Source organism: Coregonus clupeaformis, chromosome 31, assembly GCF_020615455.1.
Source record: "Coregonus clupeaformis isolate EN_2021a chromosome 31, ASM2061545v1, whole genome shotgun sequence".
NCBI classification, from domain to species: Eukaryota; Metazoa; Chordata; class Actinopteri; order Salmoniformes; family Salmonidae; genus Coregonus; species Coregonus clupeaformis.
This window is the reverse complement of record NC_059222.1, coordinates 31,864,984-31,886,329: the sequence shown is the minus strand read 5'-3', so window position 1 is coordinate 31,886,329 and position 21,346 is coordinate 31,864,984. Positions and strand designations below refer to the sequence as shown.

The 21,346-nt window shown below is 41.3% G+C and overlaps 1 protein-coding gene across 2 annotated transcripts; it reads right to left on the bottom strand.

The window, feature by feature from the left end:
- Positions 1–5,043: 5,043 nt before the first annotated feature.
- On the bottom strand, positions 5,044–19,401 carry LOC121547390 (MBT domain-containing protein 1). 2 transcript variants are annotated; one of them, XM_041858649.2, is made up of 17 exons: positions 19,253–19,401; positions 17,846–18,047; positions 17,358–17,491; positions 17,060–17,180; positions 16,812–16,894; positions 16,529–16,646; positions 16,172–16,306; positions 15,935–16,023; positions 14,723–14,948; positions 14,551–14,606; positions 14,327–14,431; positions 13,903–14,050; positions 13,574–13,656; positions 10,374–10,608; positions 8,009–8,080; positions 7,184–7,357; positions 5,044–6,646 (listed from the first exon to the last, which is right to left on the bottom strand). In XM_041858649.2, the coding sequence occupies exons 1-17, from the start codon at positions 19,271–19,273 to the stop codon at positions 6,528–6,530; spliced, it is 2,121 nt and encodes a 706-aa protein (XP_041714583.1). In that variant the 5' UTR covers positions 19,274–19,401; the 3' UTR covers positions 5,044–6,527. The 2 variants fall into 2 exon arrangements, with proteins under 2 accessions (XP_041714583.1, XP_041714584.1); XM_041858650.2 differs by lacking the exon at positions 7,184–7,357.
- Positions 19,402–21,346: the final 1,945 nt, after the last annotated feature.

Sequence of the window (21,346 nt, the reverse complement as noted above, 5' to 3'; positions counted from 1 at the left end):
GCAAGCGCCATGCTCTACCAACTAAGCTACAGGGGATTATGCTGTCACCACCATGCTTCACTGTGGGAATGGTGTTCTCGGGGTGATGAGAGGTGTTGGGTTTGCGCCAGACATAGCGTTTTCCTTGATGGCCAAAAAGTTCAATTTTAGTCTCATCTGACCAGAGTACCTAATTCCATATTTTTGGGGAGTCTCCCACATGCCTTTTGGCAAACACCAAACATGTTTGCTTATTTTTTTCTTTAAGCAATGGCTTTTTTCTGGTTACTCTTCCGTAAAGCCCAGCTCTGTGGAGTGTACGGCTTAAAGTGGTCCTATGGACAGATACTCCAATCTCCGCTGTGGAGCTTTGCAGCTCCTTCAGGATTATCTTTGGTCTCTTTGTTGCCTCTCTGATTAATGCCCTCCTTGCCTGGTCCGTGAGTTTTAGTGGGCGGCCCTCTCTTGGCAGGTTTGTTGTGGTGCCATATTCTTTAAATTTTTTCATAATGGATTTAATGGTGCTCCGTGGGATGTTCAAAGTTTCTGATATTTTTTTATAACCCAACCCTGATCTGTACTTCTCCACAACTTTGTCCCTGACCTGTTTGGAGAGCTCCTTGATCTTCATGGTGCCGCTTGCTTGGTGGTGCCCCTTGCTTAGTGGTGTTGTAGACTCTGGGGCCTTTCAGAACAGGTGTATATATACTCAGATCATGTGACAGATCATGCACACAGGTGGACTTTATTTAACTAATTATGTGACTTCTATAATAATAATAATATGCCATTTAGCAGACGCTTTTATCCAAAGCGACTTACAGTCATGCGTGCATAAATTTTTTTTTGTGTATGGGTGGTCCCGGGGATCGAACCCACTACCTTGGCGTTACAAGCGCCGTGCTCTAGCAGCTGAGCTACAGAGGACCACTTCTGAAGGTAATTGGTTGCACCAGATCTTATTTAGGGGCTTCATAGCAAAGGGGGTGAATACATATGCACGCACCACTTTTCCGTTATTTATTTTTTATAATTGTTTGAAACAAGTACTTTTTTTCATTTCACTTCACCAATTTGGACTATTTTGTGTATGTCCATTACATGAAATCCAAATCCAAATCCATTTAAATTACAGGTTGTAATGCAACAAAATAGGAAAAACGTATATACAAAAGTATGTGGACACCCCTTCAAATTAGTGGATTCGGCTATTTCAGCCACACCCGTTGCTGACAGGTGTATAAAATCGAGCACACAGCCATGCGATCTCCATAGACAAACATTGGCAGTAGAATGGCCTTACTGAAGAGCTCATTGACTTTCAAAGTGGCACCGCCATAGGATGCCACCTTTCCAACAAGTCAGTTCGTCAAATTTCTGCCCTGCTAGAGCTGCCCCGATCAACTGTTAGTGCTGTTATTGTGAAGTGGAACGTCTAGGAGCAACAACGGCTCAGCCACGAAGTGGTAGGCCACATAATCCCACAGAACGGGACCGCAGAGTGCTGAAGCACGTAGCGCGTAAAAATCGGGAGCTTCATGAAATGGGTTTCCATGGCCGAGCAGCTGCACACAAGCCTAAGATCACCATGCGCAATGCCAAGCGTCGGCTGGAGTGGTGTAAAGCTCGCCGCCATTGGACTCTGGAGCAGTGGAAACACGTTCTCTGGAGTGATGAATCACGCTTCACCATCTGGCAGTCCGACGGACAAATCTTGGTTTGGCGGATGCCAGGAGAACGCTATGTACCCCAATGCATAGTGCCAACTGTAAAGTTTGGTGGAGGAGGAATAATGGTCTGGGCTGTGTTTCATGGTCTGGACTAGGCCCCTTAGTTCCAGTGAAGGGAAATCTTAACTACAAAGAGTGAAAAAATATGCATTGACAAATATGGTAATTTATAAGTATCATTTTATTCAGTGTAAAAAGTTAGTTCTTACAAAAATCATTAACAGATATGCCTTTTCACAGCCATGCGGAAAAAGTTTGCAATGATTGTAAACAAAGAAACTAAAATAATACAACCAATATTATGTCCCCAAACATTTGGTATATTTACACATTCAAGGAATTGTCTATCAAACCTCGATCACAGCACAAAATTACCAGAAGGATGAAAGAAAACCTCATATTTATAGACACACTATCAAAAAGATGTACAAACCCTACACTGCAACTTAATATGTACCACAAGGGCCAGTGTTAATAATTTCAACAATCTTTTTAACAAATCATTTAGTTATTTGTCTCCAAAATAAAACATCAAAACACAACTTAAGCCCCTCCATTCATAATTACAATTGAGAATTATTTTGCCAATAAAATAACTAATAATCACATTATCAAATATATGTAGCACCATGATATAATGGCTGAATATAGAGGGGTTGTCACATACAAAAAGAGACCCGTGTTAGTATTCAATGAACAGACACCGCATTCTAGATTGACTCCCTAGCCCCTACCACCACCACTAGACAGCATGTTTGGGTCTGAAAAGGCTTGGATAGGTGTAAGCAATATGGCTCAAATTACACCAAGCCTACCAAAAGAACTAGTACCATGTTTCTCATACCTATCAAATCCTTTCAGATCTATAGGAGATACTTAGGGTTAGAGGTCGATTTAGAGTGGGCGGTAGCACGACCAAAGACCATAACAGCAAAAAAAGCTCAGTACAGGACCACAGAAAGACCTCACTATTCTGCATGCACTCTAACTTGATTGATCAGTGCACCCAGTCCCAAATCAGCCCCTTGCTCCTCCTCAGATCTACACACTTCCTGAATAGCCCCTTGTACATCTGAACAGACCGGATAGATGTGAGCCTATAATGCCATCATATTGCTTATACCCAACCTATTCTTTCAGTTCTCTAAGAAGGACTCAGAAGTGTCTAGAGGTAGAGGCAAGGTGTTGACTTTGGATTGGGCTTCTAGGTGATATCAGGATATTCTTACATACATTTCTAAGAATAAAGAAAGAGGCATAGTATCACTGAAAAATAAGAAACCTTTCTCCAAAATGCAGAAAAGGTTTGCTGTGTTTGATTGTGCGTTAGGAATCATTTGGGTTAATTGGAAAGTAGCAGCAAAGTTAGTCTATAAACAGCCGTGTCTTTTTATTTTCCTTACTAAGATAATGTAATTTGGTCAGTAAATTGGTTAAGATGACCATCATCCTTTAATGCTTTCTTCATTCTCATCTAGTTAGTCATAGTCTGTGCCAGATCGGATTTCATGAAGTGAATCACAAACAAAAAGCAAATCCTGAACTCCAAACCTTTTACACATAAGGGGATAGTGAGACACTAAATTGTATTGCTCTGCTGGACATTGTATATAACCTTAATTAATATGAACAATTAAATCTAAATCAACAGAAAGGAAATGCATATTGGCAGAAACTATGAAACTATACATCCCTTGGAAAAGGAACTACACATGAAAACAATGAGGGTAATACATACCTATCTATCTATACAAAGCATTGCGTCAAACAAAGCTGATCAAGGGTTCTTAATGAATTGTAATTGTTCGAACATAAAGGGTTTATATAAAATACCTTACCAATCAACTGAACAGTAATCACTGAACACAAGAAACAATATCAAAACGGGAGAAATGAACATTCAGAAATGGACAAGAAGAAACATTAATTTGTGAGCAAGTTGTTCCATTAAGACTTTTCTTTAAGTAACTTTACCCAATGTCATTCTGTTTGATTTTGACTGTAATGTGCTTTGCTTGACCCTTGCAGACAAGAAAAAGCAAACATTTCCTGAGAAGTTAATCGTCAACCTTACTGGTATAGAAAGAGAGATTATAGCTAATTTCACATCCACTGCAACGATCACTGAGCCAGACCCATTTGTCTGTACTAGTCTATTTCTACACTGAGTGTACAAAACATTAAGGACACCTACTCTTTCTAAAAATGTTGTACACTCAGTGTGTATAGTGTGTGGTTCTAACAAACCTAACTATTCTATTCTGATTATAGACCATAGCTCACAGTTGTCACAGTTATGCAATAGAATTTAGGTAAACTGATGTAAGTATAATATATTTAATGTATCATAATATCACTTTAGGGTGTTATAATTCATGGATCTGACATAGCAAAATAATACAGAAAACATTATTGCATATTACTCCATTTCAAGGACTACCTCAAATGTGCTATGTTACAAATATCTGTGTTTGCGGTCTAGTCTTAAAGTCAAACATATGAGGATATAATTATTTTATTTGCATATGGTATATCAAGTTGCCCAAACCTGCATTTCAAATTTGAGACCCATTATGATTTCACAATGAGCCCCAACCCTGTCTCTATTTGACTGCCAAGCTCATCAGGAGGTAGTACAAAGATAGAAATGTCTAGATACAGATGCGTCATCACTCAGTACCAGCTACAACACACAAGCAGATTCAGGAGGATGTCCTCCAACCAATCAGGAATCTGACAAAAATGTATGCGCTCTAATTGGTGAATAAAGAAGCCAATGGGAAAGGTTCTCCTGCTATAGCCTACTCCAATCAGATCCCATTGGTTTTGTGAATGTACACCTACAGAGACTATCAACAAAGCAGTGTTTAATAAATGAAGACATTAATACCGACAATAAAGTTGTTATCCAGTGGCTCAGTTGAATACTTAACCAGTATGCATCAATATGGCTCTGAAACAAAGAACTACCCATACACAAGAGGAAAAAGACCACTGAAATAAAATTACCAGTTTTGCATATCTCGGAAGTCATCCATGAAATGTAGCCTATATTGTTTTTCTTTCTGCTTTACAACATCATTTTAGGTTTGAACTTTGCTTGATTGCTAAATCATTTCTGTCTTTTAGGGCCAGACTTACTAAGTTTACACTTGTTTTCTTAGAGGATATTGGATATGACGAGGAATAAGACATTATGGTAGAGTAATAAAGAGTATATAAATAAATAAATAATTGGTCATTTAGCAGACGCTCTTATCCAGAGCGACTTACAAGAGCAATTAGGGTTAAGTGCCTTGCTCAAGGGCACATCGACAGATTTTTCACCTAGTCGGCTCGGGGATTAGAACCAGCGACCTTTCGGTTACTGGCACAACGCTCTTAACCACTAAGCTACCTGCCGCCCAGTATATCATGGTTTAGCTTTGTTTCTGGAGTTGTATCCCGTACTTAAAAAACAGATGCAAACATTAGCGAAGTCTGGTCCTTCTATTCTAAAGCTGCTGACATAGTAAAGGTAAGTGTGGTTCCAACAACCCAAAGAGACTGGTTGTTTGTTCCTGTAGTGCAATCTGTGACAGTGTTTATCTAGTGTATCCCAATAGACACATTAGCACACTACTTAGTATGCATAGCCAATACTAAGTAGTATGCAAGTTACCCTATTAAGACACAAACCCCATCTAGTCTGAGAGCGTCAGTCCTATCACACCAGCAAGGTTTCAGATTTATACAACACCTATTCAAAACCCACTCTCATCAAATCACAATTCTTAATATCTATATAGTTCTATATTGAATAGTCACATCTATGAATATGTATCCTCATAATATCCACACCACTCCGATAGTACAAATCAGTGTTTAAGTCAAAATAACAACATCCCTCCAATTTAAAGGGCAAAAACAAACACAAAACAGAAACTTTACAAACAGAAACTGAAAACTTCAAGTACTATTAACAAATCAAAGCAAGTCCACCTGGCAAAATCGTTAAAAAAGAATACTAATAATAATCCTGTTTTATACAACTCGTTCCCTTCCTCTGTCTCTCAAGACCGTGTGAAATTAAATCCTGCCATGTGCGGCTAGCTCTCTTACCTGAAAGAAATAAACCAAAGACCTGGCTCAGAAATGTCTGTCACAGTTAGTCCAGGTGACTGTGCGTGTGGGCCCCAACTTTTGTGTCAGAGATCCTGCCTGGCAGGGTGGGGGAGAGACAGACTACCCAAATTAGAGGCTTGTTGTGGGCATCCAGAGCTCCAAGGCCCTCTAGATAGATGTATTTATGGAGGAAGAGAGAGAGCAGAGCCACAGTCGTATCCAATCATCCAGGGAATTGGGATTTTAATCAGGTTGTCCAGGTATCATAAGCGGCCTCTTCCGGGCCGGTGGCTTTGGGAAGTGTCCAGTTACCCGTTAGCCTTGTTCATATGGTATGTCTGTCTCAGTGAATGAGTGACTGTCTATCAGGGCGCCAGGGTTTGAGGTTGTAGCTGCTCAGAAGGGTTCTCTCCCCTGGATGGTTTTGGGGAGCCCCAAGTAGCTTTATTTGTGGGGTGAGGGTTGGGGTTTCAGGGCGTGTAGTCACTCAGTGTTTGTACCCCAGTAGCATTCTCTCCTGATTGGGGTGTAAGAGGCTGGCTTCTCTGGATAAGGTTTTTTAGAGCACTCCATACTCCCTGCCATGTTGCTCTTGTCTTGGCTTAGGGATGTGTCTTGTCCTAGTTGGGGGTTGTAGGAGGTTCCCATTGGCCTGTCCTACCCGGCTTCCCCCTGCCCTCCCAGGCCTAGCCCCAGGCCCTGTCCCCCCGATCATCAGGGCTCCTGTTTGATGTAGTAGCTGCCCGAGCCGTTGCTCTCCTGGTCTGAGATGCCCTGGGAGAAGGTGAACTCATCCACCTCAGCCGGCTCCTCCTTCAGACGCAACAGAGACTCTGGAGAGCAGGAGAGAGTGAGGGGAGCGAGAGGGAGAGAGAGGGGGGAGAGAGCGTTAGCCAAATTGAGGGTTACATGAATCTCAAAATTCTGGGTGAAACTCTTTCCAGCATACCAAGACAGAGCATACATTTTCAACTCCAAGACAGAACAAAATAGCAAAACAACTATTTTTATTCACAAAACACTTTTCAGCACAGGAACAGCTGACTTAATACCTAGCCCTCCATCTGAGCCTGCAGTTCCTGTAATACGACCAGACATACACAGTAAATCATATTACAACTTTTGCTCATTAATACATCCTGCTCACCTAGTACGCATCATGAGGTGGGAGGAGAAAATGACATTTTTCACATGAATACTTCAATAACATGACACAGAAACAGATAAACAGATTTTTCTTTCCTGCAGCTGCATCCGACACACAGCGATCACACATAAAGGTCAGGACCTAGAGTGGCTGAGGACTGTCCCCTGTTAGCGCCCTCTGTCTGTGTGGAGGTCTCGGTTGTTATTTATTGTTAGTGTGTTACCTGGTTTGTGGGTGTGGTGGTGGTGATGGTGGTGGTGGTGGGTGCGGGGCCGGGGGACCATAGTGGGGCCCTGGCTGGAGTAAGGGGGCGGACTCTGCTCTTCCTCCTCCCCTGATAGGCTCCTCCTCCTGCCTGCCTGACTGAAGGGCCGTCGACCAACTGGAATCTTCCGCTCTAGACACCAAGTCAGACTCAGGTAAGCTTCCAGGGGTGTTTTCAGGATGCTAGCGTTCCCAACCGTATAGATTTGAATGTTTGGTTGCACAGTGTTGCTTTATATGTTTTTTCCAAATCTAATAAATGCATTCATTTATTCATCATAGATAATATTGTGTGTATTAAGCAAAGGCCTAGATAACTCCATGCTTTAATGAGATTACATAACATGTACATATTCCAAGTCCTTTCATATAATATTTCAAAACACCAATCACCAGACCCCAATTAATTGTTTTGTTGCAAAACCTTTCAAACGGTTCAGAGAATGATCTCTGTTCCATTATGAAATGTTCTAGAACCTTACATATTCTGAATACACCCCAGGTAAGCTACCAGGTAAGCAAGACTCAAGTAAACCAGCTAGCGTTGGTGGTGTGTGTGTGACCACGTCTGTTTGGACCGTCACAACCAGTGTTACAAGCCCCTTCGACCACCTCTTTGGCTTTTACCCCAAGTACCACAGCTTCCTTTCATGTGACTCATGCCAACCAATCAGATCCCAAGGAACAGACAAGAAAGAAAAAACAAACCAATAAAGAGAAAGGGTAGATAGATTTACCCCACCAGAGTGTGGACCAACGAAAGGAGGAAAAGAAGATAACTCACTTTTCTTTTGGCCTTTGTACTGTTGGGCTTTCTTCTTCTGCTTAGGTACAGCAGGTGGGATTTCTCTGGCCACTGAAATGACATGAAATAGCAGTAAACAAACAGTTGCCTATTGTTTTACTGACACAAATGTACAAATGTACATTAAACCCTAGTTTCGGGCCTAGGGTTTAATACCGGTAACCGGTATCCCGAGATTTCCCGACCAATCTCCTTCCTGTTTCCGGAGAAAGAAAATGACAGGTACCGTGGACCAATAATATACAAATTATATGCCGCACTAACACAAAAATGTTAAATATGCACGTCCAAATAGCTGCATGAAACGGACATACCTACTCCCTGGCTTCATTCATAAATCAGACCAGTCATCACAACGCTAGCAGCCTACCATATTTACTCAACCCAATAAAAAAAAACAGCACTTACTTGCATTGCTTTTATAAATTGACTTGCTGACTATGTGTAGGTTACATGCGACCTCTCGTTACGGTAGACAATCTCCATCTTACATTTACAAATCTCCAAAATAGCTGTGTGGCACTGGCAGAGGTTCGACATGTGCTAGTCTACTCACTGTTAACAAAACAGCTGCTACACTGGGTAGACATTTGCAACATTGTTCCATGATGTTAAACTTCAAAAGTGGGAGCACAGTGGGCTTACTAGTCAGATTTGCAGGAAATTGATCATCCACTGCGGTATCCATGGTGTTGAATCTCCGCTACTTGCTTATTTGTTTGTTCAGCTGAGAATCATATATACTGTATTCCCTGTGACAAAGTCGCCACAATAAGTCGGTTATCATTATGTACAAACAGCCACAACCCTCCCAAATTCCCCTGATAGCCAGGTGCAAGGGGAGAGAAAAGGACCAACAAGCTGTCTGACATCTATCAGTCAAAGGTAGGCTAAAACAAATGTAATATTCAGGCTGTTATAACCTTATAACATTTGACCAGTCGGTCAACAGTGCTTCATCAACGAAATAGGGTGGTGACAGAGAACTTTGAGTTATTAAATGGCAACAAATACAGTACATCAAGACACCATTAGATTCATGTGTATATATTTCTCAATTTACAGTGGTATAATCATGTCAGATTTTTCCGCTGGTATTACATGATCTTGCCTGGCGGGTAGGAGCGTTGGGCCAGTAACCGAAAGGTTGCTGGATCAAATCCCCAAGCTGACAAGGTAAAAATCAGTCGTTCTGCCCCTGAGCAAGGCAGTTAACCCACTGTTCCCCGGGCGCCGATGACATGGATGTCGATTAAGGCAGCCCCCCGCACCTCTCTGATTCAGAGGGGTTGGGTTAAATGCGGAAGACACATTTCAGTTGAATGCATTCAGTTGTACAACTGACTAGGTATCCCCCTTTCCTTTTTAAAAATCCCCTAGAGTCTATTGACGCACCGGTGCGTCAACATAAGAAACATAATACAAAATTCCCCATCCAAATCTGCCAGTTTAAGCTAAAGATATGTTTTTTTGCATGGGATGCGTCTCAATCCACTGCATCTGCCTATGGCGGCCTTCCATATCTGCGGTGAAAGGTGGCCGAGCTACAGTAGTGTTTGTCAGACCATGAGACATCCCGAAAATCGGTCTTCTCACGAAATCATCTGTAGCGTCCGAACAGTTTGGCCTACACACTATGGAAAGGGGAGACTCTCACGAACACAATGGTGTTCTCCATTTTGCTCTACGACCCCCACAGGTCCCACGGGACTCATCTGAAGTCGGTACCGTCGATGTGACAAGTTCTGTTTGTAGTGTCCGAACTGTTTTGGGCTACAAACTAAGGTGACTCCACTGTGGAAAGGGGAGACTCTCACAAACACGATGGTGGTCTCCGTTTTGCTCTACGACCCCCACAAGTGTCATGGAACTCGTCTGAAGGTAACCGGTACTGCTTTAAAAAAATGAATGGAAGTATGGAGGTAGTTTTGTGCCTACCCCCCAAAAAGGGGTTAAATGTGTCAAAAAATACTCAAATATTTCCTGACCTCTCTTATAGCTCCTAGATATATACGACAGACACTTCAAAACCTTATTCCTTATGATTTCTTTTTGGCCATTTATAAATGTTATTCAATGCATTTCTATGGGATTTGGTACTAAAGGCCACATTTTTATTTATGTTTAAAGGGGTCCTAAAACATTTCTGGGGAAGGAAAATATGTCAATTTTTGGGAAAATACTAAACCCTATTTGGGACTCCAATTGAATGTTATCAAGTAATTGGCAACATATTGCTGGAACCTAATCCAATCCATCAATGAGAACCTAAGGGTAGAGATTGATTTATGACTGAGCATGTTAGCGTGTTATATTTGTGTAGAACTATAGTGTTTGATCTTACTCTGTGCGGCGGGGGGCTGTAGCTGGTAGCCGGTCAGCTGACACCAGCCCACGGGGTAGAGGTCAGGTGATTGGCAGTCCACCCATTGGTCATACTCGTCCTCCCAGCCGTCAAAGTGGATGCGCAACAGGCGGTGGACGATCCGAGTTACTGTGGCAACACACACCAGCCTGGGATCCATCAGGTCCACGGCCTCCAGCTTCATGCCCTGGCGGAACCCGTGGTTTGGAACATCCTGGGCAGAGGCAACAAGATGGCGGAGGCAAAGAGGAGAGATATTTTTAGGTTAATGGTCAATCCATTTTCTTACATGAAACATGTACAGTGGGTATCGTAAGTATTCACCCCCCTTGGATTTCTTCACATTTTATTGTGTTACAAAGAGTTAGGAATTTACACCTTTCCTACGGACTTCTCAGTATTTGGTATTCAGACTTACCTTAATCAGTCACGTAACACGCTCTGCAGGTGTGGCTTTATTGCTCCCTCTGAATACATTTTATTCAACTGCTGAAAACCCTCCCACTTGCTAGCCAACAGATTTCATCATGGAGTTTTCATTCAATAGGGTTTTCAGTACATTTATCTTAAGACATCCCTTTAAATACAGTGTAACTTTTGTTAGAATTTTGTCGACAGACTAGAATATATTGAAAAAACGGGTTCAGAATATTAGGGATCAATGAACGAAAGCCATCTAAATATATGCATATTCGTCTACATTTCAGCACCAATTGGTAGATAAAAAAAATACTCTGATCTTGTAGATTATTTAGGAAAGTATTTAAGAATCATAAAAAACTGGTTTGGAGAGCCTTTACACACGAAATAAAGAAAAAAGTGGTTTGATTCATTCTGAAAAGTGCCACATTGAGTTATTTAACTCATGGTAATGTTGGAAGATTAGTGTACATGGAATTATAATAGGGAAAATAGTGTACAATAGTCGGCTATACCCTCGTCTATTGCCTGCACTAACCATGGAACTGTGTGATGACATGGCCAAGTATTGCGCCATACTGTTACGGCTTGGTCTGCACTCCGTAACGATTTAATTAGCTTACGTCTTTTTTTCTTATATTATCAACTGTTACTAATGAAATAGGAAACAGAGAAAGTCAGGGTAGCCTATAATTAAGATATTCGAGAGTGCCCATCCCTGGCTGCAAGTTAAAAGGCTGTACAATTTAAATGCTGCATAATGGCACAGTATTTAATCAACTTTGGGAAAGATATGTTGATATGCTTCAGTTTGCTGCCATATGACTGGTTTCACATTTGTCTCCAGCTATTATAAGGTGAACTAGATCTAAATCAAGTGTCATTTATATTTACAATTCCCTTATCCAAATGGATTACTCATTTACCTAGCTCATATCAATAGCTCGTATCAAGTTGTACATTACAGTGCATGGAGAATGGTGTTAGATGCTTTTTCCCACTTAGAACCAGTAGGTTCGCTAGACCTTATTCTCATGCTTAAATTCAAGGTCAGAATACGCATAGAGAGAAAAGTGCATAAAGGGATTTACATTCCATTTACGCTCGCTTAACTCAGGTGGAAATCGCCCCCTAAGAGCTTTGCACACCTGGATAGTTTAATTGCTCATTCTTTTCAAAATTCTTCAAAGCTCTGTCAAGGTGTTGATAATCATGGTTAGATAGCGATTTTCAAGTCTTGCCATAGATTTTCAAGCAGATTTAAGTCAAAACTGTAACTTGACCATACAGGAACATTCACTGTCTTCATGGTAAGCAACTCCAGTGTAGATGGCCTTGTGTTGTAAGTTATTGTCCTGCAGAAATGTGAATTCCTCTTCCAGTGTCTGGTGTACATTTTACATTTACATTTTAGTCATTTAGCAGACGCTCTTATCCAGAGCGACTTACAGTTAGTGAATACATATATTTTTTTTTATACTGGCCCCCCGTGGGAATCGAACCCACAACCCTGGCGTTGCAAACGCCACGCTCTATCAACTGAGCTACATCCCTGCCGGCCATTCCCTCCCCTACCCTGGACGACGCTGGGCCAATTGTGCGCCGCCCCATGGGTCTCCCGGTCGCGGCCGGCTGCGACAGAGCCTGGATTCGAACCAGGATCTCTAGTGGCACAGTTAGCACTGCGATGCAGTGCCTTAGACCACTGCGCAGACTGAAGCAGGTTTTCCTCTAGGATTTTGCCTGTGCTTAGCTCCATCCGGTTTCTTTTTATCCTGAAAAACTCCTCAGTCTTTGCTGATATCAAGCATACCCATACCATGATACAGCCACCACCATGCTATAAAATAAGGAGGCAGTTAGTGATGTGTTGGATTTGCCCCAAACTGAAGGCTTTGCATTTCGGCCAAAAAGTTTATTCCTTTGCCATGCTGTATATTTTTATACTTCTTATCCTTTTGGTCATTATTGTGGCGTCACTACAATGTTGTTGATCCTCCTCAGTTTTCTCCCTTCACAGCCATGGAACTCCATAGCTGTTTTAAAATCACCAATGGCCTCATGGTGACATTCCTGAGCAGTTTCCTTCCTGTTCTGCAGCTCAGTTCAGAAGGATGACTGTATCTTTGATGTGTCTGGGTGGTTTAATACATCATCCACAACATAATTATTAACTAGACCATGCTTAAAGTGACATTCAATGTCTGATTTGTTATTGTTACCCATCTACCAATCACTGCCCTTCATTTTGAGACTTTCAAAAATCTCCTTGGTCTTGGTAGTTGAATCTGTGGTTGAAATCATGTCATGCCTACTATTTCACACAAAGTGAGTCCATGTAACTTGTGATTTGTTTAACCAAATTTTACTCCTGAACTAATTTAGGCTTGCCTAAACAAAGGGGGTGAATACTTATGCAACAACTACATTTTAGTAATTTAGTTTTTATTCATTTGAAAAAATGTGTAGAATTTTCTTTTCACTTTGACATTATGGAGTATTTTGTGAAGATCAATGACAGAAAATCACAATTACATAGATTTCAATCCCAATTTGTAACGCAACAAAATGTTTAAAAAATCCAAGGGGGGTGAATACTTATAATATCCAATGTATGTAAGCGAAACCTATCAACCTTATTTTCATGTAATCATAGAAGAACAAAAACGCATGTTGGCATGGCTTTGTCATTACACAGAACTACAGGACCGTGCGAAACAACAAAACAACACAGCCACGATGTCAGGAATCAGTCCTACCTTGTTAAAGAGCTTCACAGGAGCGGCTATTGAACTCGTTTCTCTGAGGTAGTCAAACCATTTAAATGGCAGTTTAGTGTACCCTGTGGGGCAAAGTCAGTGGTAAGGCTGGGTTAAGACATAACCCCCGACCAGAGAGGCCAGAGAGGAGAGAGAAGGAAAGGAAGAGGAAAGAAAACTACCTTCAACTATTGGGACAAAGAGATACTATCTAAAATGAGACTATCCTTCATTAAATAAGCAATGGTTGAATGAAAAAAATTAAATCTGAGTGAAGGAATGTTGTAGTCTGTGAAAGTAGGAAAAGAAAGGAGGGTATAGAAATGTACCTCTAGGGGGTGTGAGTTCGATGTTGTTGATTCCACAGAAGCCGGCAGGGAAGATGGAGGGAGAAGTGGAGTGGTAGCAAAACCAGTCTGAGCCATCAGCCGCTTCCGACCCATCGATGCCGATCATGAGGTACCCGTCTGCCAACACCTGAGACAGACAATTAAACAGCAATACAAGATGTATACAACTCAACACCTGAAACAGACAGCAAACATCAAGACAAGATGTATACAACGCAACACCTGAACAGGTTACAGGAGACTGAAAATAAGAACAGGGAATCCCCAATCCAGGGGCACCAACAGTAGAGAAGTATGATTGTGCTAAATGACCCTTGAATTTGCCCTATATGAAAGTTTTCTATTGGTAACAACCCAAACTGTTTCCATAACTTTCTTACAGTGGCTCCACATAGACAGTTACCTTTCTTACAGTGGCTACACATATAGCTGAGAGGTTTAGAGGGTCAATGGCCTCTAGTTTCATCCCGTCTTTGAACCATTCACCACTCTGGTCCACATCTTTCACCTGAGGAGACATCACAGACACATTCATCATTCCGGATCCATACATGGAAAAATATCAATACAAACCACAGAGGCACAAAGACTTGGGCCACTGTAAATACACGAGGCGAATTACATTACCTTGGCAAACAGTGGGGCGGGGGCGTCCATCTGACCATCGATTTTCTTTGACACATCTGGAAAACAATCATTGCCATCAGAGCCAGAAAACAAACACATTGGACTAACCAACTAACTAACTAGGCCTAACTCACTAACAAATTAACTAGCCAAACAAACTAACTTGACTGACCGGATCGTTTGAAGCGGTGTCCGATGCTCCGTGACCATCCGATGGCGTGTATAAGGGGGGAGTACATGTGACACCAGAAGTCGTCGGAGCTCTCCTCGTAGACGAGCCTCAGCCTTCCCCCGATCACCTGCTGCACCAGAGCCACCCGAGTTCGGCACAGGTGGGTCTTATCCACCACCTCCACTCGCATCAGCTTCTTAAAAGGGAACTGCATGTTCTCATGGACCTGGTTAGGGAGGGGGAAATGGAAGGTGTTTAGAGCAGGGATTGGAAGCAAAATTATTTTCCAATCATTTCATTCTGAACAGAACCACACATTTGTTTTTTCGTTCGACTGTTCCGACCAGCAAAATAACGTTCTGAACTGGTTCGAAACAAATATTGTTCCTTTAGATTGTTCCTTTTTTAACTTGTGAAAATTGACAGTTTTTTACATTTAGCACATTAAAATGACTTCACCGATCAGTGCGGATAGAGCAGCTTGCTATGGAGTGGGCAAGCTAATTGTTTACATGCGTGACGGACAGACAAATGTAGGGTATGAGATACCACTGAAATTGTGCAGGTGGGGAGAGAGCGAGAGAGGGTGGAGGAGGCGGCTTGGCTTGAAGCGCTGGGCATCTTGTTATGACATGCAATACCTGCATTAGGACCACAGAATATAGCCTACCTATGGAAGAGCGGCTTCTATGGAGGAACTTTCAATGTCCTTTGAACTGAGTAGGCTTAACGCTGGACCAGAGCTAGCTAACAAGCTTGTGTGTGCAGAGCGGCACCACAATTAAAAACACGTATTACCTTTTTATAGCTAATAAATCCAATGTGAAACGTGATAACTATAGTATCCTTAACTAGCGTTAATCCATTCTTCTCTAATAAAAACATCTCTGTCCCCTTATCTTGTGAATCACACTTGTAATGTCAGTAGGCCTTGCATAAGCACTTATTTTGTATTTTTTGTGGGACTGGAAATAAATACCCGGAACGTAAAATAACATGCTTCCGGAAATAACGGTTCTGTTCCGGAGCAGTAGAGATCACTTTCATTCCCGGTTCTGTTTCTGTTCCTTGACAAAGTACATTATTTTCCAGTTTTTGGTTGTGTTCCCTGAACCGGTTCCAACCCCTGGTTTAGAGTGGGAGCTTTAAGAGATCTAGGTAGAGTTTAGCCTATCATCCTTGGCTCTGCGGCTCTTAATAATGACATCTTACCATGGCAGCAAAGTCCGGTGGCAGTGTTTTGGCTCCAGTGAGTCGCTTCACAAGAAAGGCTTTCCAGTTAGAGTACTTATGCTGTATCGCTGAGAGAGAACACAAAAACATTTCCGCCATCAGAGTCTATCAACCTGGTTTTTCATCTTCTGTTAGGGAATATGTGATTATTATAAGGCAAGTTAAAAATAAAAAGTATTACTATGATCATCATTATGAATATTGAGTGATGTTTACATTTGGGAGGTACGAGCGGTTTCCCGCTGGAGGCGCACCACCCCACGGGGTGGATCTCTGGAACACAGAGGTTACACCAGAAGTCCCTGATGGTGTCGTTGTCAAAACCCTCGTACCGCAGCAGAGCCTTGAACCCTGGGGAAGAGAACAGAAACAGACAACAGATAAAACACAGTTAGAACCTTTCACGGAACATCTTTACAACCCCATTACTGTGCATTCCTCTAAGAGGAATACCCCTTATTCTTGTTATATAAGTATAGTCTGATCATAGAGACAAAAAAAACACGTAATACTTTTATTGTACCACAGATACAATTTTTATAAAATCCTCCATGTGTTTAGATGTGTTCTTACCTGCAAGTTTGACGATCCCTGCTATCCAGTAGACTTTAGTAGAGAGGTTAGTATCGGAGTTGAGCACCTCCACCCTCACTCCTTCAGCTAGGTCTCCCCAGCAAGTACCCATAGGGACCTAAGACACATAGAAATATTTCAATTTAATACGACTTCATATTATTTCCCACAAGGGACAATTGTGTTGATCAAAACAGTGTGGATTTACAGATGTATAAACTTAGCATCTGCAATTGACATCAATACAGGACAATTTGAATGTCTGGCTATTGTTTAAACGTACGTGCTTGAAACAGCTGACTGGTGCTCCGACCAGGTTATTGCTACAGATGTATCGTCCCCAGTCAAAGCACTCAACAGGAACCACTGTAGGGGAGAAGGAACAAGGTCAACATCACATGTTCACTATACTGGGTCAAGAAAATACAGAGAATGTGTGTTCTTTTGACTAAAACAACTTTCCATTCAAGGTCATTCTTCTCCATAACAATAATATGAGAGACTGTATGTTTGGTCTACTGGGGGACTCACCTGCTTTTGATTTAGCCAGGTTCTGTTGTTGTTGACTTGCTTGGTACTGGGCGTAAGCTGCCAACTTCGCCATGAGAGGCTGCTTCTGTAAGACCTTGGCCTTTTTCGTAGGTGGTTTACCCTTCCGTAAAAAGCACATAACAATGACACAAGATTAAAGAAAGAAAATAACAAAATATGTCCACACATTTGACTTCTGTTTTCTTGCATTTCCAAAGGAAATATAAGAAAAGATTCTCATTCTACCATCTGGCTAAAACAATAAAATGCAGAACATAGTTGGGCATATCATGGTTACCTGGAGTCTAGCCAAGATACTGGCTTTTTTAGAGTTGGAGGAATAACTTCTAGAGCAGGAGACGCTGCAGAAGCGTTTGGTTTTGGAGTAGAAGGCGTCTCGCACTCCAACCATCCCACACATCTCACAGGTTGCTGGAAAACAGAGGCAACACATAAATATTCCTAGGAAACTCAGAATACAGCAGGAAATTCCAATTCATTCAAAGTAATGTATTCTTTCATCAGTTCTTCTTCTCAAATATACTGTATGAAATGAAAGGATAACTATGACAGTTGCAGGCTGGGATCCATGTCAATACACACTCTATAGCCTAACCTCAATCACAGGCAGCCACTTAATTCACACTCTCTTCCACCGTCTCCATCCACAAATCCCCAACCGGTTTTGTGCGATCACCCCGGAGTGACACTGACTGGCTCATAGATATTCCTGACCGATTTCTATCTATATCTTCAGATTCTATATCAATATTTGTCTGTACTGACCCATGCCGGCCTTGCCGTCGGGGTAGGTGTAGACCTGTCCATTGTTCTTGATGATGGGCAGGCTGGCGGGGAGGGATGGCACCTCGTCCTCACTGTCCTCTGAGCTGGAGCTACTGGTGCTCTCCTCACTGCAGCTGTCGTACCCGTCAAACATCCCGAACGAGTCCTGACGCTTACGCTCCGAACGCGGGGTGCGCTCAGCCTGGAAGGAGCAGAGAGAGGGAGTGAATGACACCTACTGACACCAATTGTACAGTGAGAGGGTGGGTGAGTGAGTCTATAATGCTGAGCTAGATTTTGATGGAGAGCTAGACTAAGATCTATCGTTCATTATTGTGACTGGTTTTTCTTTCAGCAAGTAAGTAATTATAACTTTAGTAACCACATTTTATTATGGCATAGTCATAATAGAATATTGACTTGAAAACTGGAATACTTGGAAACTGGGTATGGTAAACAATGTCATACAACAGTCGCACTGATATGTATGTATGATATAGATAGCTACATGGCTATGCATATGTACATGGCTCCAGGCATAAATGAGATGAGGAACAATATCCATACCAATACAGCTAACGTTAATAGTATGGGATAACACAATTTTGCTGAGCAATGACTGAGTCTTAGTTACATAGTTAACATATATAATGGCAGTTACCTTCCTAGACTCTTTAAGGAATACCTGGGATAGGATAAAGTAATCCTTCTACCCCCCTTACCCCACCCCCCAAAAAAATAAAAAACATATTGTAAAGTGGTTATCCCACTGGCTATAAGGTGAATGCACCAATTTGTAAGTCGCTCTGGATAAGAGCGTCTGCTAAATGACGTAAATGTAAAACAATTAAATGTATACAACAACAAAGCCGTCTCAGAGTATGTATTCATTTACCACTTCCTCTTCTGCATATCTGACAGTACTGTAAAATGATTTCCCCATAATCTGTTTTACACTACGTTACTGGCTAGCTATTTATAATGTTCTAGTTAACACACTTAGCTAGCTAATTAACTAACCGAGTTGTGCAGAATGAATGTGAGAGCTGGGGCCTTAGCAGACCTGTTATTCCAGTTCTACTGTAGCGTTAGTTAGCTAGCTAGCATAACGTTAGCTAGTTACAAGAAGACACTGCTTGCAATACATTATTTCAATAAACGAGTAGGCCTTTATCATGTAAAAACCGAATAAAACATCCGTATATTCACTTTCCAAATAAGGGCTGTTGGATATTATTTAACAAGTTTAGTGATTCAATCAGCTGTTCTTACTACAATCTGATAACAACGAAGGAGGAGCGCTAGCTCGCTAATGTTAGCCAACTAACGACGTTAGCTAGTTAGCTAACGTATCTAGCTACACAACAAGTCGGAAGCGGACGGACCATATCGGGGAAATGAACTCACCAAATTCCTTGTGTTCTCCATCAGCCCTTCATATAGCTAGCTAGAGTATTTTATTATTTTCTCAATTAGCTATAATAGTAAAACCCCCCAAATAAGGGGAGGTTTATTAGCTTCAGAAAGCTAAACTCGGACCCTCAAAAGGAACTCAAGCAGGATATCAACAAAAACACAATGTATCGAACGCGCACGCGCGAGTTTAACCCACATTGCTATGATTGGTCAGGGTTGAACGAGAGTTGCAGAAAACAAAACAGACCATCCCTCTTGTCATGTAAATAGTTTACTAACTTACCACAATCTTTGATCATAAAAGTAAAAATATCAAAGTGAACAAGCAAAAGGTTCAGATTCAAGATACTGTAAAAGGAATTTGTAGTGTACTTTGAAATAAAACAGAACAGCCTTCTTACATTGAAATATCTTTAAGTGTAATATATCTTTATTCTTTTTTGGCAACATAAACATCTGAAGCACAATATTACAGAGGCTTACATTTTCATTTACATACAGATAGAAAATAAGTAAAAACCAAACAACACAATCCAAACATCAGCCACAATTACCTACGGTGCCTTCACCCCTAGACTTTTTCAAAATGTTGTTGTGTTACAGCCTGCATTTTAAATGGATTAAATTTAGATTTTGTATCACTGGCCTACACACAATACCCCATAATGTCAAAGTGGAACTATGTTTTGACATTTTTACAAATTAATTAAAAATGAAAAGCTGAAATGTCTTATTCAACCCCATTGTTATGGCAGCCTAAATAAGTTCAGGAGTAAAAATTTGCTTAACAAGTCACATAATAAGTTGCATGGACTCACTCTGTGAAATAATAGTGGTTAACGTGATTTTTGAACGACTACCTCATCTCTGTACCCCTCACATACAAGGTCCCTCAGTCGAGCAGTGAATTTCAAACACAGTTTCAACCACAAAGACCAGGGAGGTTTTCCAATGCCTCGCAAAGAAGGGCACCTATTGATAAAACCTGGTTGATAAAATACCTGTATTTATGGTAAAGATATTTGAAAAGGGTATTTGTTTTTTAAATGATATTGTAAATTGGAATGGTAGAGTTCATGGAGTTTTCAGAATTGTATGGGAAGGTCTGCTCAATCTAAGATTACAACCAATTGATTACAGCATTACCCCAAAAATGGAGGAGGCAGGTAGCAGCGGGAGGAGGTACTAGGGAACTGGTCTGTCTGCCCAATATAAAGGATCAAAACTGGCGGAGGAATAAAAATAGCATAAATAAGAAAGTATACCAGTGTCATTTGAGGACCAGGATGTTGACAGCTGTGCCATACAGATTGCAAAATAGTTGTGAAGAGATTTCTGATGTACAGATTCCATGGTACAAGGTGTATGAGTTGATATATAAAACAACGCAAGATTCAAGACTTTGTGCTTTTCAGGTAAAATTATTGTACAGAATTCTTGCCACCACAAAATGTTGAATATTTGGGGCATACAATCATCACAGCTCTGCAGATTTCGTGGTGAGGATACAGAATCAATAGACCATTTGTTTTGGTATTGCCCTCAGGTAGCTGTTTCTGGTCTCAGGTTCAGGAATGGCTGAAAATACATAACATTGATCTAAAATGGACCGTATAAATAGTATTGTTGAGAGATCTGGAGAGACCTGGTCAGTCAATTACTAATATAGTAAAAATATGTATCTTCAACTCGCAATCTGTGGAATCTATTCGATTAGATAGATTCAAATTGTATGTTAAACATCACAGCATAGTTGAAAGATATATGGTGCGTAGAAATCCGAAGAGGGTGGCCAGCAGAGACAGGAGGGATGGGCTGAGGGAAGCTGAGGGTTGGGATATGGAATTGGAGAAAAGTGGGAGTGGAGTTGCTTGGTAGGGGATAGAATGAAAGTCAAAGATAAAAGTCAAAAAATAAAGTCCAAATAAAACAAAACAAAAGTATGTTTGAATGACACTGAGGGGCAGTGTTACAGCTAATACCTGTTTGCCTGAGGCTGATGCCGTGCAGGTGTTTGTACACATGCATATACACACACTCTCACTCAAATGCACATACATCGGACGGTTGAGTGGCAGCTCTTAG